Source organism: Penicillium vulpinum (genome assembly GCF_028829585.1).
Source record: "Penicillium vulpinum strain IBT 29486 chromosome Unknown utg000003l_segment0_segment0, whole genome shotgun sequence".
Classification (NCBI taxonomy): Eukaryota; Fungi; Ascomycota; class Eurotiomycetes; order Eurotiales; family Aspergillaceae; genus Penicillium; species Penicillium vulpinum.
In genome coordinates, this window is record NW_026643243.1 from 1,875,771 (window position 1) to 1,902,367 (window position 26,597).

General features: G+C 47.3%; 12 protein-coding genes across 12 annotated transcripts; 3 read left to right on the forward strand and 9 right to left on the reverse strand.

The window, feature by feature from the left end:
• Positions 1-300: 300 nt before the first annotated feature.
• N7479_005810 (uncharacterized protein) lies at positions 301-602 on the reverse strand (the record flags this gene model as incomplete). The annotated part of the gene is made up of 2 exons (XM_057253506.1): positions 301-426; positions 525-602. 2 exons carry the CDS (start codon positions 600-602, stop codon positions 301-303), a joined length of 204 nt encoding a protein of 67 aa, XP_057107368.1.
• A 2,897-nt stretch (positions 603-3,499) lies between these two features.
• Positions 3,500-4,840, reverse strand: N7479_005811 (putative inositol 5-phosphatase; the record flags this gene model as incomplete). Its single annotated transcript, XM_057253507.1, has 1 exon — positions 3,500-4,840. One exon carries the CDS (start codon positions 4,838-4,840, stop codon positions 3,500-3,502), a length of 1,341 nt encoding a protein of 446 aa, XP_057107369.1.
• A 471-nt stretch (positions 4,841-5,311) lies between these two features.
• On the reverse strand, positions 5,312-7,366 carry N7479_005812 (putative pyruvate carboxylase; the record flags this gene model as incomplete). The annotated part of the gene is made up of 2 exons (XM_057253508.1): positions 5,312-7,268; positions 7,317-7,366. 2 exons carry the CDS (start codon positions 7,364-7,366, stop codon positions 5,312-5,314), a joined length of 2,007 nt encoding a protein of 668 aa, XP_057107370.1.
• Positions 7,367-7,654: 288 nt separating this feature from the next.
• On the forward strand, positions 7,655-9,569 carry N7479_005813 (uncharacterized protein; the record flags this gene model as incomplete). Its single annotated transcript, XM_057253509.1, has 3 exons — positions 7,655-8,341; positions 8,444-9,026; positions 9,091-9,569. 3 exons carry the CDS (start codon positions 7,655-7,657, stop codon positions 9,567-9,569), a joined length of 1,749 nt encoding a protein of 582 aa, XP_057107371.1.
• A 1,798-nt stretch (positions 9,570-11,367) lies between these two features.
• On the forward strand, positions 11,368-12,006 carry N7479_005814 (uncharacterized protein; the record flags this gene model as incomplete). The annotated part of the gene is made up of 1 exon (XM_057253510.1): positions 11,368-12,006. One exon carries the CDS (start codon positions 11,368-11,370, stop codon positions 12,004-12,006), a length of 639 nt encoding a protein of 212 aa, XP_057107372.1.
• Positions 12,007-13,113: 1,107 nt separating this feature from the next.
• On the reverse strand, positions 13,114-13,874 carry N7479_005815 (HPP family protein; the record flags this gene model as incomplete). The annotated part of the gene is made up of 2 exons (XM_057253511.1): positions 13,114-13,590; positions 13,668-13,874. 2 exons carry the CDS (start codon positions 13,872-13,874, stop codon positions 13,114-13,116), a joined length of 684 nt encoding a protein of 227 aa, XP_057107373.1.
• Positions 13,875-14,098: 224 nt separating this feature from the next.
• N7479_005816 (uncharacterized protein) lies at positions 14,099-17,282 on the reverse strand (the record flags this gene model as incomplete). Its single annotated transcript, XM_057253512.1, has 4 exons — positions 14,099-14,870; positions 14,925-16,615; positions 16,669-16,981; positions 17,038-17,282. 4 exons carry the CDS (start codon positions 17,280-17,282, stop codon positions 14,099-14,101), a joined length of 3,021 nt encoding a protein of 1,006 aa, XP_057107374.1.
• Positions 17,283-18,231: 949 nt separating this feature from the next.
• Positions 18,232-19,392, reverse strand: N7479_005817 (uncharacterized protein; the record flags this gene model as incomplete). The annotated part of the gene is made up of 5 exons (XM_057253513.1): positions 18,232-18,393; positions 18,461-18,781; positions 18,933-19,158; positions 19,209-19,276; positions 19,330-19,392. 5 exons carry the CDS (start codon positions 19,390-19,392, stop codon positions 18,232-18,234), a joined length of 840 nt encoding a protein of 279 aa, XP_057107375.1.
• Positions 19,393-20,566: 1,174 nt separating this feature from the next.
• On the forward strand, positions 20,567-22,284 carry N7479_005818 (putative amino acid permease; the record flags this gene model as incomplete). Its single annotated transcript, XM_057253514.1, has 2 exons — positions 20,567-22,114; positions 22,171-22,284. 2 exons carry the CDS (start codon positions 20,567-20,569, stop codon positions 22,282-22,284), a joined length of 1,662 nt encoding a protein of 553 aa, XP_057107376.1.
• Positions 22,285-22,386: 102 nt separating this feature from the next.
• N7479_005819 (homocysteine S-methyltransferase family protein) lies at positions 22,387-23,478 on the reverse strand (the record flags this gene model as incomplete). Its single annotated transcript, XM_057253515.1, has 2 exons — positions 22,387-22,527; positions 22,582-23,478. The coding sequence occupies 2 exons, from the start codon at positions 23,476-23,478 to the stop codon at positions 22,387-22,389; spliced, it is 1,038 nt and encodes a 345-aa protein (XP_057107377.1).
• Positions 23,479-23,918: 440 nt separating this feature from the next.
• N7479_005820 (glycosyltransferase family 69 protein) lies at positions 23,919-25,255 on the reverse strand (the record flags this gene model as incomplete). The annotated part of the gene is made up of 3 exons (XM_057253516.1): positions 23,919-24,334; positions 24,390-24,615; positions 24,683-25,255. 3 exons carry the CDS (start codon positions 25,253-25,255, stop codon positions 23,919-23,921), a joined length of 1,215 nt encoding a protein of 404 aa, XP_057107378.1.
• Positions 25,256-25,658: 403 nt separating this feature from the next.
• Positions 25,659-26,394, reverse strand: N7479_005821 (uncharacterized protein; the record flags this gene model as incomplete). The annotated part of the gene is made up of 2 exons (XM_057253517.1): positions 25,659-26,272; positions 26,322-26,394. 2 exons carry the CDS (start codon positions 26,392-26,394, stop codon positions 25,659-25,661), a joined length of 687 nt encoding a protein of 228 aa, XP_057107379.1.
• Positions 26,395-26,597: the final 203 nt, after the last annotated feature.

Sequence of the window (26,597 nt, forward strand, 5' to 3'; positions counted from 1 at the left end):
GTTCGCTCATTAGCCCGGCCAATGTAGAGAGGGTGAATTCCGAGATCAAAGAGGTGTGGTGAGATCGGAAAACCAGGAAATCAGGCAATCAAAGCCAATAGTAGGTGGCCGCCGAATATAACAAAGAAACTCCCGGCGATGCATATGAGAGATGTGGAGAGAGAGAGAAAGAGAGAGAGAGGCAATTAAGAACAAAGGATGCGGCCGTAGATCATGCGAGGTGAATCCCAGCCGGCAGGATGCAACCTAACGAGGAGCTGGGTTATTCTCCGGACCGTCCCGGGAAAGGGTACTTTGCATTCACTGAAGCTCAAACTCGGGCGCCTTGGATGAAATATCGCCAAAGAGTTCTGAGGGCAGTCCTCGCTTGTATTCGCGTGGTTGAGCGAATGGTGAAGCGAAAGCTGGACGGCGCAAGTTTAGAGACTGTAAACGGGTTAGCTTTTTTTTTTTTTCGTTCTATTCTTTGAACCATTTTCTTTGCATAGACATATTTCAAAGATATAGTTTTAGGAATCACATACAACGCAGTCAGAACATTTCGCTCCTTGTCTGTTCACACGACCTCGGCATCCACGGGGATAGTTTGCGCAAGAATACATGATTGATATTGACCGGGTTTAGATCAAGGATAAAGGGAGTTGGAGGGTCTCAAAAGAGTCTTGAGAGAAGAAAAGAAGAAGAAAAAGTAGACTAGACAGTTTTCAAGCTTAAATGTAACGGAGAATAAGGATTCAAGGCCTAGAATGTGTAGTACAACACAATGACGTCGGAGGTTCAGAGAGAAATAGAAATTCAGCCACAAGGTTAGAGACCGGATTTGAAGAAAGAGAGGATCCAGGGAGAAGATGACGGGGGTTTATATTAGAGGCTCAAAAAGATGGCTTAGACATGTAAAACACTCCAACAAATACAAATTCCAAGTGAAAATAGGAGGATTAGAATTTTTAGGGTTCCATTATTAGGCCGTTTGCTGGGGTTGGTTTTTGCTGGTTTTTTGGTGTTTTTTGGGTGTTTTTTATTATTTTTTTTTCCATTATGTTTTATATTTTTTTATTATGTCTGTGGTTTTTTTTAAATGTTTTATATTACCATTTTATTGTATATATTATATATATATATATATATTCTATTTATTTTCTTTAATCTCTCTCTAACCTGGTACCATCTGAATCTCCCTTTTTTGTCTTTTTCCCTTGGGTAGTATTGACTTGCCGGTGCTTTCCGGCTTCTTTTCTCTCCCCTACCAAAGTTCTTTAATAGTTTTGTTATAGAAGATTTAACAAGTATATGCCACTTATATATTTACATATTTATGTTGTTGTAGAGTCTAATACTGCAGAGATCGGTCGATCCTGATCCCTTGTCCCGAAGATGCGGGTTGATCGGCTTAAATGCTGGTCTTCGGTGCATGAAGGCCAATGAAGGATCCGCTCTACATCCAAAAGACAAGACGGTACGATGCATCGTCAGGATCGCGGGATGACTCGCAGTCTCATATGTATATTGCAGGGACAGGTGGAGCTGCTGACAAGGGCATATTTCGAAACAACAGCCTAATGCAAATCAGACCGTTAAGCTTCAGATTTAGTACGGCGTAATACTTCCCGTGAATACTATGAAAGTATACTATTATATATGTATGGAGCATGTAGGTAGATTTATATATGTATACATATTGTGGGTTATGTTTTTACTTTGCTTTTTGATTACTCTTTTGAGTATTCCTGACGGAAGTAGGGTTCAAATGTTTCAAATTGAAGGCCCTCGGGCCTATGGAGTAGTTCTGGAAAAATCTCCACCGAACTCAGGGGATTCCTCGATTTTCCCATTCAGGCCTGTTTGCAAGTTTGCATGGAACATTCTGATCCTTCTGTCCACTTTCTCCTGATCAGCCCTGTCAATGACATATTTTGCTTTTTGTCTGTTTTTTGATTGTATAGCCCCCTATTCTCTCTATTCTGTATTAATTATTAGATGATCGTTATCTCATATATCCCTATAAACCAATGATAATCTAATATTTCTGTCCTTGAAACTTCCCTAAATAGGTAGAAACAATCCAATTCAATCACTCTTTGACTTGGCCCTACATTTTGTATGGTTTCTCCCTTTGATCCCTGTGGAGGCTGTGGAGCCCGGACCTTTTTTTTTCTTCCTTCTTTTTTTTTTCAGCTAAACTAGAAACATTTCCTAAATCAGAAAATAATATGAGATTTCCAATATTCTAAAAATGCAGGGCTGTCATAGCCAGTGTTGTGCATTCCAGACTTCCGTGTCTAGATCTTCTATAGCAACACGTTTAGACCATACACCGCCTCTCATGAAACCTCATCTTCAACATCCCTTGGCAACGTTTTCGTAAGGTCGTACACACGGTGAAGCCTACTAGTAGTCTTGTTTTTTTTTACAACTTTGTTTGGAGAGGAGATTAAGCTCTCTGCTAGTCACTTGACCAGTTCATGTGGCCTGTTCCATGCGTTATCGCACGTTTGTTAATGGTTGGTGTTACAACCTTGGAATCATACTAATTTAATAAGTTGGATGTACTAGTATATTGTGGGAACTGGAAGAACAGCATAATAACTGATATTTGTATTTCCAGGACAGCCGCAGCCGGATGTCGCAGTCCGTGAATGAATAGTGGACCACACTTCAGGAACAGCAATATTTGGCGTCTAGAAGACAATCGAAGTTCTATCTCAGCATCTGGACCATCACAGCCAGAGAAAAAAAAAAAAAAAAAGATTTTGTGTGACCACAAAGTGGAGAGGAATTGCCGGTCGTTCCTATATGAAGAGTTGATACCTTACAGTGACAACAGTCGCAGCAGTGACAGCAGTGACAGCAGTGACAGCAGTGACAGAAATATCCGAGAGATACCTATATTCATAGTTCCTGCAGACTACAGTCTCAGTCCAGTCAAAGTCATGGGAACCCCTCTCCGAAGCCAGAAAACGAGCGATAATCGGAAGGGAAAAAAACCAGAAAATATGACCTCATCTAAGAAAAAAGCCACGGCGCTCCCCTCAGCCCTCAGCGCCATCTTTTCTCACCTGCAGAATGCAACCAGACCGTTTCGGATCGGCTCGGTTCATGTGACTTGGCCAAGAGTGTTGCCTAATTTAGGTTGTTGCTAGGAAGATCATCTACCCGCATGTCGGATACATAATTGGGACTACAGCCGGACCGAGTTATCTGATGGCACCCATTTGAAGACAAATGCGGGGGATTCCCTACTACAGTGTCACAGGACATTCGATTGAGACCGCCGACGATGCAACCCGATTTTACAAAGCTTGGGAAGCTTGGAGACTATGCATAGTAAAAGGAAGATAGCTAGGCTTTTTCATCCAGTGGCCGGTTCTGGCAACTGGTAGCATTGCATGATATTTCTTCCGAAAACACCTAAGTGACAACAGAACAGGGCAAGAGATAAGAAAAAGCAAGGAAAACAAAGTTTCCCCGAGCACTGTTCATCACGCCGTCAACCCCTCACTCAAATCTCCAGCATAGATCGAAGAATGAAATACGCTCCGATAATACCTAGCAGCGACGCGAGCAGCAGTCCATTTCCTTCCCTGGTCAGTCCCAGATGCGCAACTGCACCCACAACAATCTCCTTTCGTCGCGCCATGTCCCGCTTGGACTTCCAATTCGGATCGATAGAGAATGGAGCCACAGCTCGGGGACCCAGACCTGTGTTCTCGGTGTTTGATGCATCAGAGGATCGCAGCGGTACCGAAGCAACGAGCGCAACGGGACGATGATCAGACTGCGCAAAGAGAGGCAGTGCGTCGTAAGCAATCGGCTTGACATTTCCAGCTTCACCAACCCACGAGGGTGTATCGATGTAAAGGACTCGATCGCACCAGCTGGGCCAACGGTGATTCGACCATTTCCATTCATGATCATCGGTGTCCGAGCCTTGGCGGACAGCTTCGCGCGCAGCATTCGAGTATTTGTAAGTGGGAGGGAAGTCGATCGGAGCCTCGGACAGCCCGTGGAAGGTCCGGCCGTAGCTCATCTCGCGCACGAGCTGGTCGTTCTTCAGAAGGTGGGAATAGTGCGACGGGTGATGGGGGGCGACATTGCGGCGGGGGAATTGTTCAATCTCCTTAATGGATGGTCCGATGTTCGAAGTGCGGTAGTTGAGGTCTCCGGCGAGGAATAGGTAGGCGTTTGGCGCGAAGAGATCTCTGCGACTGCCCTCCGCGTGCGCCGATGCAGCGGAGTCGAGAAGACTAGTGTTTTCATTCACACTCGATCTCTCAGCTGGTCTCTTGCTGTTGTGCGTGAATACAAGGCGCTCAACAATGCTCTTCCAGTCCATGTTCCGTTGCTGGTACGAATCCTCCATAGCGGCGAGATGGGCCGCGACGAAAGTGAGATCCACGGTCTTGGATGGGTGTCCTTGAACAACGTATCCTAGACGTGCACCGACAGCGCCCTTGTTTCCCATTTCCTGAATTCCAACGCCGACGTGGGCTGTGTCGATCCAGGCGATTTTGCCGAGGGTGTCATCGCGCGCGAAAAGCATCAGGCCTGTCATTCCCGTGTTGTCGGTGAGGAAATTCACGTAGTGTTGATCCCATTTTTTTTCCGAGGCTTTCTGGACAGCACGGTGGAATCCATCAAAGTAAGGTGAAAGGTAGGATCCTCCGAGGAACGAGTAGGCAATGGGTGCGATCTCTTGTAGCGAGAGGAAAATTAGGTCGGGTGCGGAGCTCCCCGCACCAGACGCGGGGAGTGCATCGAAGAAGTGGTCCGCGAACGCGTCAACATCGACAAGATTTTTTGCACAGTTAAAGGTCAGCACATAGACACCGAGGGCATCCATACTGAAAAAACAACTCTGGAGTCAAGCCAGAGGGGATAGAGAGAAGAATAAAGGATGGGGAAGCTGAGACGGTGACGTCACATGTAGAGGTGACCGCTTGTTATGACCACCTGCCTCAAAAAATAAACACGAAAATACGCATAAACTCGAGTTTGCATTTTATTCTGAATGATTGACCATCACATACAGGTACGTGAAAACAGCTGATACTGTTGACTACAATTGGAGTTCTTAAGTGGTTCTAGAGCTAATAAGCAAAAAAATAAAAATAAATTGTTGTGCATCATCCGTGAATCGAACACGGGCCTCGTCGATGGCAACGACGAATTCTACCACTAGACCAATGATGCTGAGAAACCAGGTGGATCTGCAAGCTGATTCGCTGGTGATATCAGGGACTCGCGAATTTGATATGTACAGGGAGTCAATGCCATCCATCTATACTTCAAGCTTGTTGGTCTATATGCAGGATCATAACTTGCCCCGAACTTCCACTCTGCCATTGTTTGGCTCTAATTCGACCAAAAGCATGCCCTCGGCAACATCCTCCTCGTCATCTTCCATCTCATGAACCCATTTCACCCGACCACTTCGAGGGCTTCGTACTTCGAGCTCCATTTTCATCTGTTTGACGAAAGCGAGGACTTGATTTTCAACAACATCCCCTCCATCCGATACCAGTATCTCAATCAATTTGCCTGAAAGAGGGAGGATGATGTGGTGAGGATTCTTTGGATCACCTCGCCGATGAGACGAGGACACCAATGCCGATGCAGCAGTCGTAGTTGTTTCGAGTTGCATCCGATAGGGGATTGCGCCCTGCGAGGTTGGAGTCGTATATTCAATTTCGGCAGCGAGTGAAGTAGGGAACTCATTACGTAGCACTCGGGATAGACGCAGATGGTGGGCAATCTTGTCTGACTGTTGGGAACCTTTCACCAGAGGTTCTAACGTGATTGACCATGCGTCCCCTTTTCGCAACAAAAGATTAGATGCCGGCAGTCCACTTTGGGTGATAAATTGCTGTGAAGACCCGGCTGGGCCATCTAGCCGCTGAAGTATCTTCGATATCTTCTCTCCTTGCTGGAGTACTGCGTCAAGATTGAGCCCAAGCCATTGGGTGTCGACTTTGCCGGCCATGAAATCAGGATGAGCTACAATTCCTCGTAGAAGGCTGATATTAGTTTTCATGCCGTCGATCCTAGAATCAGCCAAGACCCGCTGGGCTTTTCTAGCGCATGCTTTCCAGGTGGGCGCAGTCACGATTATCTTGGCCAACAGATTGTCGAAGTTGGATCCCACAACTAGTGCGGGGCCAGAGAGATTGATATGAGTATCTACCCGGATTCCATGTCCACTTGGCACAGTAAACCCGGTAACTTTCCCAATACTCAGAGAAAACCCGTTGCTCGGGTCTTCGGCACACAGTCGAAGTTGGATTGAAAAGGCATTTGGCGGAGGATGACTTGCGTCGACCTCAGCACCGAGACCCAGCCCATGCAAAGTGTATCCCTGGGCGAGAAGAAGCTGTGTCTGCACCAGATCTATCCCACTGATAGATTCCGTAATAGTGTGCTCAACTTGCAGACGCGGGTTCACCTCCAAGAAGTAGAATTCTCCGCGCTGCTCACTGACCAGAAACTCGAACGTTCCCAATGATCGATAGCAGATTTCACTTGCCATCCTGAGTGCAGACTCAATCACTCGACCGACCAACTCTCTATCCTGCATCAAGGCTGGGGCGCATTCAACCACCTTCTGAAACCGCCGCTGAGCACTGCAATCTCTTTCCCATAGATGTCGTACCTGACCTGTCCCATCGCCAATGATTTGGATCTCAACATGATGAAACCCATCCACTGCAGCTTTCTCAACAAAGACAGTCCGGGAAGGCGACTCGCCAATCGCCCTCTGAATACTATTATCCAGTTCATGTTCCTCACGAACGAGACGAATCCCACGGCCACCACCGCCATCAACAGCCTTGATCATAACCGGGAAACCAACCTGCGTTGCAAACGCACATGCTTCGTCCACGTTGCTCGTAGGTTGACTCATGGCTTCTAATACAGGGACGCCACATTGTTTCGCTAGCTGTTTCGCTTGCAGCTTATCGCCCGTTCGGGCAAGGTTTTCCCATCCAGGCCCTATGACGATAGACCCGGCTTCGTGCCACATGCGATATGCGAATTCAGCACTCTCACTGAGGAATCCATACCCGGGATGCACGGCGTCAATAGAGTGTTTTTGAGCTAGGTCTACCAGGAGTGAAATGTCGAGATATGATGATGCTGATGGAATTTCAATTACATGTTGTGGTCGTCCTAGATCGCAGTGCGATCGGTCATCCGATGTGTAGAGCGTGAATGTCTCCACTGGATTTGGTAACTCTCGTGCTGCATGGAGAATACGAACGGCAATCTCTCCTCTATTACATATTAGAGCTTGTTAGTATATTATTTATAGGAGCTCTTACCTGTTGGCGACCAACAGTCGCTTAATCGGCCGTGAGTGCGGGGATGACATTGAAGGGAAAAGGGGGAAAATGGGGATAATTGGATGCAAATGTCAAAACACAGTAGATGAATGAAATCAGGTGTGATATCTTCTCAATAGAGATCAATTAAAATACCTCAAAAGATATTTCATCATAGGATAATTCAATGTTCCATTCGACAAGATATTATAGCTTTCGACGTGACTGACCTCGGCTCGGACATAGCCGACACCCCCCTCAGTAGACCAAAGCCTTCAACAATCTCCAATGCCGCACTGTAAACTATACATATAACAACCCATCTCAATTGATACACCATGACAAAAGACAGCGACCCACCAACCAGAACAGGCAATAACCAAGCCACCGATCGTCTTAACCAGGTCACATCCCATATATCACCACCAGGAGACCAACCAAAAAAGCCCAAGTCAAAGTCAACGTCTACAGAAAATCGTCTCCCGGCAGACTACTCAGATGTACTAGGCCAACTAGCAACGCTGCGGGAAATAGCCGCAAAGCCAGATCCCACCAACCGAGGCTACGTCCGCCAAAAGCAAGCAGGCAAGCTATGGGTACGCGAGCGCATCGAGCAACTGCTAGACCCGAACAGCTTCCAAGAAATTGGATCCGTTTCCGGCACGGTGACATGGCAAAAGACAGCGCCGATGCGCGAGAAGCCCGTCTCCTTCGTGCCAAGCAATAACATCCAAGGCACTGGACTGCTTCGCGGCAGGAAGATCCTTCTCACGGCTGATGATTTCAGCATCCGGTCTGGACATGCCGATGGTGCGAGTGTAGGTAAGACAGTTTATGTTGAGAAACTTGCTATTGCGTTGCGGCTGCCGGTTGTTAAGCTTGTTGATGGGAGTTCTGGGGGTGGGAGTGTTACGACGATTCGGAAAGAGGGCTGGAGCTATCTTCCTCATGTTTCTTCTTTTCCGCATGTTATCAAGCAGTTGAATATGGGGATTCCAAATTTGGGGGCTGTTGTTGGGCCTGCGGTAAGTTTTTCTCTGCTGTTTTCTTTTCATCTTGCTTCTTCATTATGCTTGATTGAACTATCTGATATTGGTTGATGCAAGCGGAACTGACCTGTTGTGTAGATTGGACTTGGTGCTGCAAGGGTGGTATCCTGCCACTTCTCCGTGATGGCAGCTGACATTGGAGCACTGTTTAATGCAGGGCCGAAGGTTGTTGAGGGCGCAACATTTGAAGAAGGCCTCGACTTCCAAGATTTGGGTGGGCCTATGGTTCATTGTATGAACGGCACGATCGATAATCTCGCCGCTAACGAGGCGGAATGTTACGAGCAGCTGCGGGTAGTTCTGAGTTACCTCCCAAACAGTGGGAGCGATGCACCGCCAACAATTCCCTGCACTGATTCCGAGGAGCGCGAGGATATCGCACTACGGAGCATCATTCCTCGACGACAAGCACGCATGTACAATGCGCGTTCGATCATCACCTCTGTAGTTGACAAAGACTCCTGGTTTGAGATCGGAGCATTATGGGGGCGCACTGCAATTGGTGGACTTGCACGTGTGGGCGGTCGTCCGGTTGGGATTATCTCGCTGAACTGTGAAGTTAATGGAGGTGCATTGGATGCCGCTGGTAGTCAGAAGTTAACGCGGTTGTTGAAATTGTGTGATGTGATGAATCTGCCTATTCTGCAGTTTTTGGACGTCCGTGAGTAATCTTCTTCCATCTTTCATCCTAGATCATTGAAAATACGCTAACATGTCATGTCAAGCGGGATATGCCATTGGAACTGTCGCTGAGCGCACGGCGACAATGCGCTGGGGTGTTGAGCTCGCCAAGGCTTACTTCAGTACCACGGTGCCGGTATTCAATGTCGTTACACGGCGTGTGTTTGGCGTGGCGGGTGGGGTTATGTTCGGTTGTCGTGACCCGGTTATGCAGGTTGCTTGGCCATCTGGACAGTGGGGTTCGTTGCCGCTGGACGGCGGAATCGAGGTCGCGCATCGGCATGAGCTGCGTGAGGCCGAGAAGGTTGGAAAGAAGGAAGAACGGTATCAAGAGCTGGAAGAAGAGTATTCACGGCTGATGAATCCGGTGCGGACAGCGAATGCGTTTGGAATTGAGGAGATCATCGACCCAAAGGATACGCGGAAGGTTTGCTGTGCATGGGCATCGCATGTCTATGAGGTGCTCATGAAAGAGAGGTTGGCAGACCGTGCCTGTGGGAAGCTCCAGCCTTCTTTTGCTTGATAGAAATGAATATGCGTTTATTATGCTACTGGATATTCTGATGATTCTCTGTGCATGAGTCATGATACTTAGATGAAACTTGCACGTTGACAAAAAAAAAAAAAGAAGCGGTGACATCGCGCTGAAACGAAACCGCAGCCCCCAAAGCAAAAATGAGCTCGAGTCGGACCGATATACAATCGCCAACTCGAGCTCATTACTCATTGCAATTTAGTGTGGACTATAAAGGACGTGTATAACATATCACAGGTAGTATTATCAGGGTTTCTTGCAACTTTATCCCCGTAGGCTCTATGTGTTATAGCCGTTCAACCATCTGATTAGAGATTTAATGCCTACAATATTACTTCAACAGAATATCCGGCCTTTGTTCTTAAGAATTTGGTGATTCAATAATCTGATTCATCTACCTCAAGATGATAGAACTGACATAATGTTCAAGACAACACCCCGATGTACTTTTTTTCGGGTGTTTGTCTTAGATGTTCGGTTCAAATGTCTTTCTTCGCGGTATTATAGATAGAAAAATGATTATTAACTATAGAAATTCTCCAGGACTGCCAGAATATCCGAAAGGATTCATGATGTGGAGACCATATAAAAGTGGAAAATAGAGTTCGGATATGAACAAGAGGACCTGCATTCTTCTGTCATTTAATAGTATATCCCATTCAACCCTATATAGGTATTTCTATATACTTGCATCTTTGACAATTGCTCAATACGATATATTTGGGCGTATACTATTGTCAGGAGAGGGCTACGTCGAAGTGCATGGTGGAATGTGAGTAGCTTGATTGAGTAGAGAGTTGTAGAAGCTAGGTTCTACGCTATGAAATCTGACAACTATCTCCATAGGTGGGGGTGTATAAAGAAGGATAAAGATATAAGGTATGCATAGGAACTAGCGGGGAGGAATCAGGTTAGCTACCGAGATCAAATCACATGAAATCACATGAAACCACATGAAACCACATGCCAAGCTTCTAGCAAACAAACCCTATATAGAGACAAACATATAGACAAACAATTGGATAACAGACACATTAGATCTATAGAAATGATAAGCCACAGGAACAAAGAGCCTTAGAACATAAGCCCTTAATTTCAAGTCAGATCATTCATTATTTGCCTCCATAAACACCAAGCAGAGACTAAACATTCTAGTATCATCGAAACCATGAGAGGAATTGGCAATCATAACAAAACTGTCGCCGATACTCAGACCATTACAGAGAAATCGAGGTGGAAGGATTAGAGATCACGGATTATCTATTATTTAGGCTTATATGTGAATCTGTCTCTCTATAGGTATAGTATCACATAAAGTTAGTGATAGCTAACTCAATTACTCCCCAATTTCTATATGATATGCTGAGTATTGACGATAGTTTTGTTATGATTGCCAATTCCTCGTGTTGTTTCTATGTCATTAGAATACGCGGTCTCTGTTTGTTCTTTGTAGAGGCAAATAGCGATACGCCGAGCTTTCAATGAAGGACTCGGGTTGTAAGCTTCTTTGCCCCTTTGGCTCATTGTTTCTACAAAGCCATTGTTATCTGTACTAGATAGACAAATACGATAATTGTACGTCTTTCTTCGGACCAGTCGACCCAATTGCTCGAGTATAAAAGATTTGCTCCTCGTGGTTCTTCTATTTCTTGTTCATCATCTTCATTCATCATTATCATCTCCATCTATCCGGGTCTTGATTGACTACACGTTTATTCAACTACTATTATCATCCTCATCATCAACATAACTTACTTCATTCATCACAACACCTTCTTCCATCAAGATGCAGCCCGACATCCAGAGCTCCACCCTTCGGACTTTCCAGGAAACCCGTGATGAGTTCTCCAAGGATCTCGAGAACTTGTCTCTTGGCAGGTCAGGTGGTAGATATGTCCCCGTCATACAGTCTGACCTCCGTCGGCTCATCAACACCCTTTCCATGTGGACTTTGGTGCGCGCTGGAATCTTTCACATGGGTAGCTGCTTCGAGTTCAAATGCCAGCAGCTTATGGACCTCATTGACGAGGTCGCCGGCCAAGTAACCATCAACAGGGAGACTCTGATGATTGAGGACCCAGTGATTAAGAGATTGTTTGGTATGCTGGCTATCCTGGTTGGACGACTTACTCTGAGCGGCTTCAGCAATGAAGACGCAAAATCTGTCCGTGCTGCACGATTGGTTGAGATCGAACAGCGGCGCTGGGAGAGCAATCCAGCCGAAAACGACGAAGGCGATTGGCGGTTGATATATCTAAGAAACTTTTGGGGTCGTGCATATCTGCGGCAACAGGAATGCCTCTGCCGTCAATGCTTGGGATGCTATTTGCCGACTTCGCAGCCTCTCCCATTTTCGCCTCTGCCGCCATTGGTTGAGGAAGAGGTCTCTGATGACCCCTCAAGCTCCTCCAGTGAGGAAGAGTAAATGTAAGTATTCTTTGTTTTTACAGTGCCCGAGCTTGTGGCTAACTTTTTGGTTAGACAATCTTTCACGAACAATTTGTCATGCCAACTCGAAAGCAACAACACTGAGATTGGATTTTTTTCAGGGAACATTTCTATTTGGACATCGCACGGGAATATTGAAGGATATTTGAACAATGCTCATACTTGGGTGGAACTTCTTGGGAATCAAATTGTCAACTTGGGGGTGAATTGGGGAGACGGAATTCACGACACACTTGGGAATCATCAAATGAAATTGGTAACTGGTGGTGGCTTGGGCATACAGAATGTACGACAAACTTGGGAAACATCCATCGAATGAAAATGGTAAATGGTGGTGGTTCGGAAATACAGAATGTAAAATAAAGTTTGGAAACATCAAATGAAATTGCTACTTGGAATAATGTTCAAAGTATAGAAAATTAGAGAAGATGAAAAGTGTAAGGAAGAAAACAAAATAATGTGCCCTAAAAGACGGATGACGACCTAGACAGGAGTTTTCCACTAATGTGCTGGCTTTTAATGATAAAGGGACCTGGGGATGTGTTGGAAAAGGTCGACGTTGTATAGGGCCGCAGGGTAGCAGGGTAAAGCTCGCAGGGTGAGGTCATAGGGCGAAGAAAAAAACTGGTAAATATCGTATGGATAACACATAGTATCCTCCTACTTCTTGGTCTAGTTAAGAAGACACCAGTATAATTCTGAAATTCTTAAATTCACCCTATAAACCTGCGAGCTTTTACCCTGCGAGCTTTACCCTGCCCCTGCGATCTTATACAACGCCGACCTTTCCTACTACAACCGCTTATGATGGCGCAAAATTAGAGGACCACTAGATCGCTAATATCGAGATATTGCTTCTGAGTATTACCAGTGTGAAACACTATACATCCATGATTAACCCCAAAGCGTGATGAACTTTTTCATTTCCTCAAGAATCTCGAATATATTAGTAGAGCAGCGAAGTTTTTCCATGCATCCCAAACCATCTCCCACCAAACGGATAGCGGCATATGCCGTGCAACTATTTCCAAAGTGTAATGCAGGCTCTTTCGAACTACACCTCTTGCTTCCCCAAGTCCCCAAATCAAACAGGACTCTTCACTGACTTCTCCTCTCCTGAAGAAACATCAACAGGCGCCGGCACCGGAGCAGGAGGCGCAGGCTTGGGCGGAGTAGGCTCGATCCAAAAAGCAGGATATCTCCGATGCAAATTATTGAACAGCAGCGCACACACCAAGAGCATAGCAGAAGACAGCAGAACTACAGGCAAGAAGTACCAAGAAAGCTTCCAAATCTCCTCACTAGTAGCCGGGAGCAGAGCAGTCGCTCCAGCAGGCGGATGAGTCGTACCCGTCAATTGCATAACGACAATAGCAATAGCGGTTGAAAGTGAAGCGGCCAGCCAGCGCAGGGACTCAAACCGCTCTTGGTCAGGCATCAGGCTGAATAATTTGGTAATGCAGATGCCGATCAGGGCGCTGAAGAAGTGGCCGAAGACTAGAGCGCGTGGTTGCGCGAGGGGGCTTTCGATTGCGCCGAAGACGAGGACGGCGGATGCACCCTGTTGGATGTGTGAGTCAATGTGGATTTTTTTGGGAATGCGATTCATTCAGCAATTTTGGGTATTTTGCCACTTACATAGGATGCGATTATACCTGGTACATTGCGCTCGTTGAAGTAGTCGGAATAGTTGAAAATTGCTTGTACCACCGATAGGCCGCAGAATGAGGTTATAAAGGACCATAGAGCGACTTGGTATTTAGGGAGTGGCTTTACGGCTTCTGGACGATAGCCAAGCCAGTGGCTGATCCACCGGGGAAGACGGGCGAGGCGCGGAGGGGCCATGATTAAAGATTAAAATTATTGTAGTTTATAGAGGAGATCAAAAAGAAAGAAAACAAAATATTGAATGCCATTGAAAGGCGCTAGAATAGTTGTGGAGTGAGGGGAAGAAAAAAAATTGGAGAAAACCGGCCGTGCGGAGGGATGTGAGGAGATCCAATTTTTATGACACATCGGTATATTCACAATTATATACTCGAATAGAACACACTTATTACAATATATGCTTACACTTTATACTGTTCACTCAACAGATCACGACTGACAATGTGCGACTCGCCCAATGTGCCCTTCATAACAAGCACCAGATCATCCACTGCCGCCAGGAACTTGAGATATGCGCTGACGGCCACGCAGAAACGACGGTAGTTCTCGTCGCGGATCAAATCCTTGCTTAGCATAATCTCCACGTGACGCGTTGTCCAGAAATCATGGCAACGCTTAAGCAGTGGCGTTGGTAGCACCTCGGGTAGAGGGTCACCTGTCTTGAGTGATTGTTCAACCACGCCTAGAACAGCCATGACATCGCCGATATTGCGGTGGTCAAGGAGACCGGCTTGACGGGCTAGACGGGTTTGCAGGTGTTCTGGCAACGAAGCAGATAGATAAAGTAGGCGAGCGATGTTCTGGTTGAGTTCTTGGCACAGCGCTTGCACCTGGCCGAGACGGTCGCTGTCGAATGGCGAGCCGGAAAACTCAAAGCGCAGCAACGCGATGGGTCCGTCCAATTCGGCGAGAGTCTCTGCGAGGTTTAGAGCTAGCTTCTCTGCGGCTAGACCTTCTTCGCGCCCTTGTCCCCAGCAGGATAGGAGAAGGGCGTAGTGATCCGACAATGAGCGGATGACATTTGAAAGGGACTTGCAGACGTGTCGCGAGGCAGACGGTGGGCGAGGGAATAGCTGTACGATCAGTGCCGCTGCTGAGCCGATAAGAACAAGCACAAGTCGTCGCCAGAAAACATTGTATCCCCAGCCAGGGTTACCGTAAGATGGGATGTGCCTGGGGAAGTATGTTAGTTGCGCTCTTCCCCGCAATAAGATAGAGTTTACTTACGTATCATCGTAGCTGTAACCAACAACTAGAATGCAAGTCGCACCAGCCATTATCATAGCTTGAAGCATGGCAGGAGGGGCGAAGATACGTCCCCACATGAGCATTGGGAGCACAACAGCCATGACAGCAGCAAGACCGTACGGGTTACCTTTCCCGTTGCCTGAGCCGATATACCATGCAACTAAGCCAAGGACACCGCCAAAAACGGTACCAATGGCTCGACAAATAAAGGAGAAAGTGAAGTCGGCCATGTAGATGACTAGTGTAGTTTGTCCCATGATGAGAGCCCAGAGACCTTTCTCGCGGTAATAGAAACCCGCACTGCTAGGAATCGCAGCCGGGATAGAGAGTGCAATGGTGACAACCACCATTCGCAGTGCATAAAGACCTTCTGGGTTGATGAACCAATGATAGGTGCCGATGATAGCGCGCGAGATGCGGCTGCCTGGTTTGGCACGATAGCCTCTGCTGATGCGAAGATGATGCTGTGCCGATTTGGACTGCGTTTCTGCGACATCGGGGTCGATGACTGGATCCTGAGCCGCGGTTACAGGCGACACAGCGTTTTTTCGACGAACCCAGTTGACTGCATATCGCAAGCCCTTGGGTAGCCACAGACGGATCTTCTGGCGTTCCTTCAGGAGAGCGACAAGCTGTCCCAGGACCCGCTCCCATCCGTCAACGACGCCAAGCACCTGCTCTTCGAAGATCATTCCCATAGTGATACCCCTGACTCTGGGCAATGAAGTTTCATCAAGACCCTTGAGCATGCCATCCTCATCGAAGACCTCCGCATGGATTTCAATCAACCGTTCGGTTGTTTCCGTTGCAAACAATGTGCGCAGAGCCTGAAGATTTTGCAGCGCAGTCTGGCTGCGCTCGTGCAGCTGATTGAGACGTTCCTGGGAAGGACGACCAAACCAACGCTTGTTAACTGTGTTAAGGGATTCCGCAACGATCTCAACAGCTTCCTGGCACGCTGGGAGAATATCCTTGATGGATTCGCGCAGTACCTCAACAGTTTCAGATCGCATAGATTCATGTTCCGGGCTTCGCAGTGCTTGTACCAAATTGATACTCTCCATCAGCTGGCGCATACCAGCCTCGTGTGGACGTTTTTTCTCATTCCCATCAGATTGGGACTCGGAGTCGGAATCCCGATCCGCAATGATCTGGTCCAACTTTTTTAATTTCGAGTATCCACCAACGCGGGCGATATGAACTTCTAGAAGGGAAAGACTGGTTATCAAAGCCTGGCGTATTGGTTTCTTCATGGTCTTGACGTCTTCGGCACCCCACCAACCGACGGAGAAGTCCAATGGCAAAAAGCTGAGGGCCGGCTTGAGATCCTTGTAAGCAGCAATGCTCTTCATTTTGATCTTTTGTAGGTCTGCCATGGCCAAGTCTTCGCCTGTCAGGAGACTCTTTTCCGTGACGTCCAGAGGCCCTTTAAGTAGCCGCACCAGATCCTCCATCCCAGCAAGCACGACATGGGAGGTAGATCGAGGGAAGAAGAGGAAATGGGAGACAAGACCCAACCCAATTCCAATCGCAGCAGGCTCAATCAAGACCTTTGGAATGGTACCGTTGAATGATGGAAGCAGCGGGCCAATAGTTAGAGTAACATCGATGATAATGATTCCAAAGATCTGCAGCAGAATGAATTTTGGGTTCATAGCCCGAAGACGGGACTGCGCAAAGGTCAGCGGATTGATGATTTAAACTCAGATCAAAGAATTCTCACGATTAAATAGATGAATAAACAGATTAGGCAATAATAGACAGCTGTAACACGAGAGTCAAGCATCCAGCCGTTGTAGACAAGCTCCTGCTGGACAGCAGCCACAGACTGTCCGGTGGAATTAGCCTGACTGGATGCGGCCTGTCCTAGGGCTTGAAGCCTGGCCTGAGTCTCAGCCGCCGGTCTCGCTGCAATAGCAGCTTTCATGGCGATGACACCCCAGGCCCAGCCGAAACCCATACCAAGGACGAGGGTCAGAGTTCCTAAAAGGAAAATGAAAACAATGCCGGTCGGAGGCACCATGAATAGTACCAGACTGGTCGCAATCGCATTAGCAACTGATAACGAGAGGATATGTATAGATGCGCTCACATGGCGAAAAATGTCGCAGTACCAAGGACAGTTAGGGATGGGGTGATGAATATCAACAGCGACGCCACCCACGCAGCTAGTGAACAACGAAATAACACTTTGAGATCGCGGGCGTTGAAATGATCAAGCCATCCCGGCAGCTTTCTGCCAGCCTTCTGAGCCGGCGCTGCCTTTACAGGAGACCCCTCTCTGTTAGAGGTAAGCGGGGATGCCTCCGGCTGGGCATCTCGCTGAGAAGGTTCCATTTCAGTTATTCCAACATAAATAGTGCAAGTGAATGAGAATATGAGGAGAACAAAGCAGTTAAATAAGATTGAAGGCTGTTAGGTATAGTTGGGCATCCCTCGCGATAAAAGGGGAGAGAATGAGAGATAAGATTTTAAGGTGCAGGAGAACGTGAAAACGCAAGATCGGCGCTATTGACAGGGATATTTAATAATGCTACAGTCAATCTTGGAAACCCCGTTAAAAGTCTAGGGATCGTCGGTAAACACATGCCGAAACTAAAGGGTTCACATTGGCCGAGAAGGGCAGAATCTGGAGTAGGGCGGGATAGAAAGCAGAGCCAATAGTATTGTAGCAGTCATGTGGGCGGTAGGCCCGAAACAACATTTCAAAAGGAGTCTAGACCTAATTAGGTAGCCTTAGCACTCTTAACTATGGGATTATATAAGCGGGTCAATTCGCAACGGAAGTGCAAATTGCCATTTATCAAGTTTTTACAAAAGAAAAGTGGGGTAAATTTGAACCGACTATAATTTGTTCATTTACGGCAAACGGCAAACGGCAAACGGCAAATAAGGAGGATTCTCTACCGTAGCCTATTGTCATAGGCATTAAATCCTGCATAAACCCCTTATGCTGGAAATTATGGTGAAACTTGGCGCTCGGCAGCCCGTGGGACCGGGAAGTGAGAGGAAGTCCAAGGCTTGGCGTAGGCAGCTTGTTCCACGGTTTCAGCTTTAGCACAATTTTGCGATAATTTTAGTCTTATCGGGCACTATCGAACGCCCCTACCGGATTGGGCTTTTGTGAAGCCAAAAAGGAGACAAACATAAAGTGAGCGTGGAGCCTTATTTTTGAGAGCGGAAGACTAATGAACCGATAGCCCTACGGTGGGTATATATGTGCATAAATAGCCTAAAAATCCCCTGGAGGAAACGATCCTAAGCACAATTTTATACTATGGCCTGATCACTCAGACGTAGTCGATTGTTTCAATATCTTCTCGACATACACCAGATGCTCTTTGATTTGCAAATATCCCTCGTCCAACGATGCTTCGAACTTGACCATTCCACTATGATCAGCTTGGACGAAAATATGTGACGATTTATCCTGTGGGGACGACGCAGTCTGGTTCAAAGACAGCCAACATAGTGTAAGTAAGAATTCCACAGCTGGCTAGTGATAATTTTCTTACCTGGCCCAATGGAGTATTTCTTGACGGAGAGTTGAGTCTCTCATGAACAAATAGAGTCCAAATATGTTGGCTGATCGATGGGTAGCTCTCTAATATAGTCATCAACCAGTGCGCCTCTTTATAAATGTCGCTGGACTCCTGCTCAGATCCTTTGGCGCTAGCTAAGTAGCTTTGAAGTCCCACGAGCCTTGAATCTAGCTCAGGTGTCCCCATGAAGATCGCTCCGCGTGTTGAGAGGCTGATCCTGCGAAGGTCCGCAGTAGGGGTTTCTTGCGCCGAGTCGGCATAAAGCAGGGCCTGGTGATGATCAACGACAATCCTCTTTTATGCACAATGGTGAAACTTACACTTTTGACTATGGTCCCCCCAAGACTATGTGCAATAAAGATAATCGGACGATTGGTTGTCTGCGTTGCATCTGTCAGCACTAATACCCTTTCTTGTTTCGCTGTTTGGTCACTTGGGTTCGTACATTTGTGGATGATCTCAATTCCCACAAGTCACGGACTAGTTGCTCAGATATTTTCTGCTCGGACATTGTCTCATGGGAGTTTTTCACAGTAGCTAAACTATAACCCCAGGAAAGGACTCGGATGTTAGGCATATCACCTGGCAACAGACCATGGAGCCAGTTTACCCCATTGGCTGCTGTCCATGAATTTTCGCGGTGGCCACCCAGTCCATGAACAGCAATGATGCTGCGTCAATTAGTAATTATCGAGATTTTGATAGAGATGGGCCCACAAACTCGACTTCTGGAGCTAACCCATCATGCAGCAACTTCAAGCCAGTCTCCTCGCCTGGTGGAGGTGGAGACTTTAAGGGTTTTTAGTATATTGATCAACCAAGATATAGCTAACTCATTGTACTGGGTCCTCACAGTCTTGGTAGTTATTGACCGGCCCTGTCTGGACGGAAAGCACCATGGCCATGGCATGGTTCACAGAAAATAGAGGTGTTCTAGGTGCGGGGTAAAATATGGCTGGGGAAAACAAGTTGAACATTGATCAAACGGGAATTCACTTGAGTGATTCATTGAAAAATAAAAAATTCTAGGACTGGAGGGTTAATGTTGTGGGGCCAAGGTTACCGGGTGAATAAAACAATTGAAATCGGTATATGCTGGTCTATGATTTACTACAAGATCAAACTCCCCCCCCAAATATAGTAAAGTACCCACCTGCTAGCTATTACTCGCCCTGCAACTCTGTGGCTCTTACGTTACGACTGACTATATTACTATTTAGTGGACTGGAGGATGATTTCGCGATATATCGTAAACATGTGATGCGTGTGAAGGGATATATATCTCCCTGTGTTCAGGTGAGTTTCTGTTCGGACTAACATAACCAATTGACATTCTCTAAGCCCTTTGCAGGTGTGGCTATTGTTTGAAGTCATATTGTCAGTCTAATTTGTTCACGATTTACTTAAATAAAAGTAGTGGCCACGAATGCAGCCTCTGTCCTCTCCAGGTTCGCTGCGCAGCATGGAAGGAAGACATACTGGCCTATCATTCTACGACAATAAACCGTACAGATGACCTTTATAGATATATAACCAGGGATATACCTAGTATTCTTCTGAAAGAGCGGACAAACATCGGTTCCAACGGTTCGATTTAGATAAAGTTGCCAAATAAATGAATGCCTAAAATTTGAGGCAAAGCTTAAATTCTTGGAACCTATTCGGCGAATCACGTGGAATCTAGATGCATACATTCTTCATCACTCCTATTGGAAGCAACCTTGGAACTTAGTTTACTGGGCATAATGCTTAATGGCTATACCTCACTGGGCCTTGGGATGACGCAAAACGAACAAATCAATGTTGATTATTGATTATCGTAATTCGCCTCACATCGCGATTATGGCAAACAAGAAAAAGTTAGTCAAACGCCTCCCATAAAAGTGGGGAGAGAAGAAATCTGAGCGATGCAGTCCAATGAGCCTCCCCACTGTGGGTTAGAAACCGGCGTCGACGGAACCCGATGTCGTGCTTGGACGCGACTGAATAATATTCTTGGGGGAAAAAGAAAGCCTTTCCCACATAACCACTATCACCTGTGAATTCTCCGGGGTATAATACGGGGAACAACTAGCCCGCATGATCGACACTTCAAATGACAGCATGGACAAGTCCGGCTTCAACACCGACAAGGTCCAGCCGGCCCCCGGCACAGATTTCGACGACTACAATGGGAATCCCAAGGGGGAGTATGAGCTCAATATCGGCGGTCGTGCGGCCTTGCAGCGACGTCTGCGTAACTACCAGGTTACCATGATTGGTTTCTGCAGTGGTATCGGCACCGGATTGTTTGTGGGAACTGGAGCTGCCTATGCCAAAGCTGGCCCCGCTGGTTTGCTGCTCGCGTATATTATTGTGGGAGGTGTTTTGTGGTGCGTCATGCAGAGTATCGCTGAACTCGCAACGCTTTTCCCGACTGCTGGATCCTTTCCTCACTGGGCAACTCGATTCGTTGACCCTGCTGTTGGTTTCTCCCTCGCTATTTCATACGGATACTGTTACACAATCGCCATCGCCTCGGAAGTGTCAGCGGCCGCGGTTATTGTTTCATATTGGACGGATCTAACGCCTGCTGTGGTGATTACTGTTGGATTGGTGCTCATTTTGGCTATCAATTTGATGAGTGTGCGATTCTATGGTGAAACCGAAGTTTTTGGAGGTGCCGTCAAGGTTCTTTGCTTCCTTGGTTTGGTTGTTGTCTCCATTGTCATCACTGCAGGCGGCGGTCCTAAGGGCGATGCCATTGGATTCCGCTACTGGAATAACCCTGGGCCATGGACGAACTACAACGGCATCACCGGTCCGACAGGCCACTTCCTCGGTTTCCTGTCGTCATTCGTCAACGCCTCGTTCAGCTTCATTGGCGTCGAGACCGTCGTCATCACCGCATCCGAATCCGTTGACCCTCACCGTGCTATCCCCAAGGCCGCCCGCCGCGTGACCTACCGCATTGCCTTCTTCTACATCCTCGGAGCACTTCTCATCGGCATGATCGTGGACCCAAGATCCCCAGGCCTTGTCTCTGGCGACGACAACGCGAACAGCTCGCCCTTTGTGATTGCCATCACCAACGCCGGCATCAATGCACTGCCCTCCATCGTGAATGCATGCATTCTCATCGCCGCCTGGTCTGCTGGCAACTCATACTGCTGGGTCGGATCCCGCATGATTGTCGCCATGACTACAGATAAGCAGCTGCCCCAGGTTTTCGGGCGCGTGAACAAGACCGGTGTGCCATATGTGGCTGTCATTACCGCCTGGCTCTTTGGGCCGCTGGCGTACCTGAGTCTCGGTAGTGGTGGCGCATCGCAGGCATTTACCTGGCTTCTAAACCTGAGCACAGTTGCCGGTTTGATCGCTTGGGCAACCCTTTGCTTCTGCTATATTCGTTTCTATGCCGCAATGAAGAAACAAAATGTGAGCCGAGATTCCCTTCCATGGAAGGCACCTCTTCAACCTTATGCCGCATGGGTGGGCTTTATCGGTTCCACTATCATTACTCTCGTTGCTGGTTTCCCCGTATTTTTGAAGGGCAATTGGGATACATCGAGCTTTGTGGCATCGTACATCGGTATCCCCATCTTCATTGTTCCCATCATTTGCTGGAAGCTCTGGCATCGCACTAAGGTCAGTTCAGTCCCTCGCATTCTTTCTGATTTTTAGTTGCTAACGTAAATGTACAGTTTGAGCGTGCCGCCACTATCGATCTATGGTCGGGCCGGCTTCTAGAAGGGGAGATTCCGCATGTGGAGAAACCTAGCAACGCGTGGACAAAGTTTACCGATTGGCTCTTTTAAACGACTTTATGATGTGTAAATATTTGCATGCCGAGATGGCTATTCAACATTAGCGATGTACATTATTCATTTCATTCTATTCTCATTCCATGCTTATAATGCCTACTGAGTCTTGAATTGCTGTCCAAGTTTCTTGATATCGTGGTGTGAAGCCTTGCAGCACCCGCCCACAAGGAAGGAATTGAAAGGGCCCTTTTCGTAGGCTTCATTGACCACTTGCGCCAACTGCTCCTCCCAAGGTCGCTAAATTTCACGTCAGCATAACCGTCACCTCCAAAATTTCTCCATTGTACTCACCTTAGCACTCACCTTATCAACCAAGGCCTCATCTTTCTCCCAAACCTGCGTCTTAGTATTGTATACCTCCCCGTTCGTCCCATCAGGATAGAGAACCAAATTCGGCACAGCAGACACCCACCCTTCCGAAACACCCCCCGCAACAGCCAGACCAAACAAATCAACAAGCCCAGTAAGCTTATGCATCTTAGTACAATTGATCCCAATTCCCCAAGGCACAGCCCCGTTCTCCATAGGCGCAACAGCAGCTCGAACAACCTCCTCCACCGAGCTCCCATCAGGCAAGACATCATCATCTCGCGGGAAAACACAAGCAATCCAAAACGGCACATCGAAAGCAGAATCCCGAATCGCCCTCCTCACAGCGCGAACCTCATCAAGCCGAGGAAGCGTCTCAAACGCAACATACTGCACCCGCGACGCAATCTCCCCGTCGGCCTCAGCAAACATCCGCAAACGATCCAAGTGCCACAAATACAACGATTCCTCATCGTCGTGCTCGGCGTCGTACGCACCGCTATATTCCTGGCCCGGGATCATGCACGCACCATACGGGCCAAGACTGAGCGCGATGCTTGCGCTCTCGCGCACTTTAGCTTGCTCGGCGATGTCCACGGCGCTCCGTAGGAAGGGTCCTACTGCGCTGCGTGGGATTCCGTCTGGGAATTGCGCAGTTTTGGTGCGTGCAAATCCTTCAGCGGAGACTTGATAGGTTGCTGTTAGGAGGATGTCTACTCCGGCGACGCCGAAGTCGCGTTGGCATGCTTGTAGCGTTGCTGGATCGCTCACGAGAAGGTGTGAGGCCCAGAGTGGGGTTGTTGTTGAATCGAATTTTATGTTGTATAGATCGTCCAGGGAGGTGCCAAGGCCTCCGTCTAGAATTTGGATTGTTGCCATTTTATGTGTATTTGCTGATTTAGGTGGTTTATGGAGGGTATGTGGGGGATTTTGCTGTTTGATACTGTCCCAAACGGGGCGATTTGCTCGGGGTTACATAATCGCGAGATTTTGCTCAGGTGGGCCGGCTTCGGCGATATAAAAAGTCAATTTGGCAAAAGATGAGATTAGACGGAGATACACTGTATTATTAGATCTTGGGAGGTTGTGTCTCTCTCATGGAGTAGAAGATATTTTCTGAAGTGCTCATGCACTGACTATATCAGTAGCCGATCTATCTATACATCGCAGATCAGCCTCTTGTGCAGAGCTTGACCTAAACTAGGTATTTTCATGTATATAATTGTCCCAGGTCAATGTGATAAGCATTCTATAAGCATAATATTAGATAGGCTGGCAATATAAGACCAATATACAAACGATTTGCCTCAAAAATATTGTTACACATGAGCCCATCCATAGCGATGCAGAATTTGCATCTCATTGATAATGCAGACTTCCCCACGCTCTTCATTCCCAGTGCTCAAGGCTCTCCACTTTTCTACCCGCCTTCGAACTACTTCTTCTTTCAACCATGAAGTGATACCAAAGCGGCGCAAGCGATTGATCCACAACCCTTCTATAATCCGCCCCGAAGAGAGCCAGTTTAACATCGGATGAATAGCTGTATATGCGGCGCTGCTATAACCAACCCTCACCAAAGGGTTTAAATAAACACCCTTTTCCACTGATAGTGGGTTATCTGTGTGGATGAGACAGCACTCGGAACCTTCAAGATGATAGTTCGCTAGTGAATCAGGGATACCTCGGAAGCGAAGAGGAGGGCTGGCGGTGAATGGACTTGCGGGCATCGCCACTAGAGATAGATATGTTAGTTAATGCAAAGATTTCTAGATTGAAAGTCAGCGTACCCATGCCATTCCAACAACTGGTCACAGGAACAGGAGACATATATTTCATTGCATTTCGCGATTTCGCAGAGCTAAAATAAGGCCATGTCTGCATGATTGGTTCATGGCCCTCAATGTCCCGAAGAGCAAATGTGTCATAGTAACTCGGAGGCTTGGAGAAATCCAATGAGCAAGCAGCGCCGTATCCACCGTCATTAGTATCTAGAAGTTCGAGTACATCGTTCGGCTGAACAACAAAGGAGAGTTGTTAGTTAGAATGTAATTCGACAGAAAGTGAGATGACTCAAACAAACCGTGAATACAACATCATTCAGAAACAGGATTTTATCGAACATGATACCCTCTCGTGCAAGGTCCTGCAGAGGCAGCAAGCTCAAGTTCCGTATCCGCGCCAGATATGGTATTCGTCTGAGTTTTTTCTTTCCCCCTGGAGTGCGAATCCAGCCCTCACCCCTTTCAGGTGCGGCTAGTTCATCTTCATGTGTCACAGGTGACAAAGTGATATTCCGTGGCACCCGCATCCGCTCGAGCTTTCCGTCCAGTTCTATCAACGCGCCTTTCGTGTTATCATAGCTGCCGCTTTCATAGATGCTGACGAACACGTTCTCTGGACCAAGCTTCAAGACTAGCTGTGTGAGTGCCTTGCTCCAGTGACTGCGGAGAACGAGCTCATTGTTCCAATTGATGCTTGCAATATATATGCGTTCGCGCTTTTGCGGCCGGTGTCGAAGGACAGTGTTATCTGCCTCATAAACTCGATGCTGGATCAGATGTATCTCGGCCAGATTCCATATTGCGAAGATTATGATCAGAGCTCGGGCGAGACGGTACCGGAGGACTCGTCGGGAGGCGAACAAAAGCGTCATGGAAAGCGAGGGAGCTGGGAGTTCCACGTCAACGTTGGGGTCGGCTGCGATGTGACATACTTCACTGAAGTTGTAGAAGAGACTCTTGACAGAGGGTATTGGGCATTGTTAGAGGGAGATCTGAGTAATCAAGGGATACTGCCCAGGTGCGAAATCAATGACTAGAATGTATACTTGCTTCCAAAGGCGGTAATATCAACGATGATCATCAACGGAAGGAGTAAAACCGTTATTCGCCGATCGGCCATGAATGTGATACTCATATTCGAATATATGGCTGATAACACGTGGAAGTAAAAGGTTGTTCCTATATATAATAATTTCAAGACAAAAAAAAGAATGGTAAAAAAAGTAGTACAAATACAAGGAATGAAATGAAAAGCGCGATACCCAGAAAAAAGTCTCAACCCAGGAAATGCAAAAGTGCCGTCGCAGCAATCGCAATACCAGCTACTCTCTTGAAACCCGAATGACTCCGACTACCCGCACCTGTGGGGGTTGCCTCGGGACTCGATACCGTTGTACTCGCTCCACCCTCAACCCAAGGCTGCCCAGGCAGCGAATCCGAGCTCTCGCCGATCTCCGCCGCGCTAAGAAGCTTGTTTTCCAGCAGATCGCAGTCGATCCGGTCGTCACTCTCGGGTATACTGTTGGTGACAGAGATTGGCAGATCAAAGACAGTATAATAGTCCGTGTCATTCCAGCGGAAAGATTGATGCATGGAGATATTGTATGCTCCACGCGCCGAGTCATCGGAGCCAGAGCCGTCTCCCACGAGGCAGTCGGGCCAAATCCAGTTCACATGTTTGACGGTGGATGAGGGCTCCAAGTCCAAAACGGGACCGACGTAGCTTGTGTTAGACACGGGCGTTGTGCCATTAGATATGGTGAAGTTGTGCGACTCGGAGGTTAAGAAGATTGTGATCTCATGGAAGCGGGTGGGCGAATCGGGTTCGGTTGATGCTGGCCATGGTAGTTGGCCATTGCCGGATACGTCGATTGCGACTTGCAAGTTGTCTAAGGAATTAGTATAGAGTATGGAGTTAATAGATCTTGGCGTGTTGACTTGCCTCCTCCGAGGGGCGTGTTAGGCTGTGGCGCATCAACAATAGCCAGGCCTGGCGTGTAGATTTGGCCATTGACGATGGTGAAATTAACCATTTTTTCCAAGCTTATAGACTTGAAATCTGATATCAATCAATGTTATATTATTTACAGAACCTTAGAAACACAAGCTGCGCTGTCATGTCCTTTATATTCTTTTTGCGCCAAGGGGCTCATTTCCGACAACTCCGCCATTATCCTTAGCGTATTGGGATTAATTTTACTTCTTCAGATCATT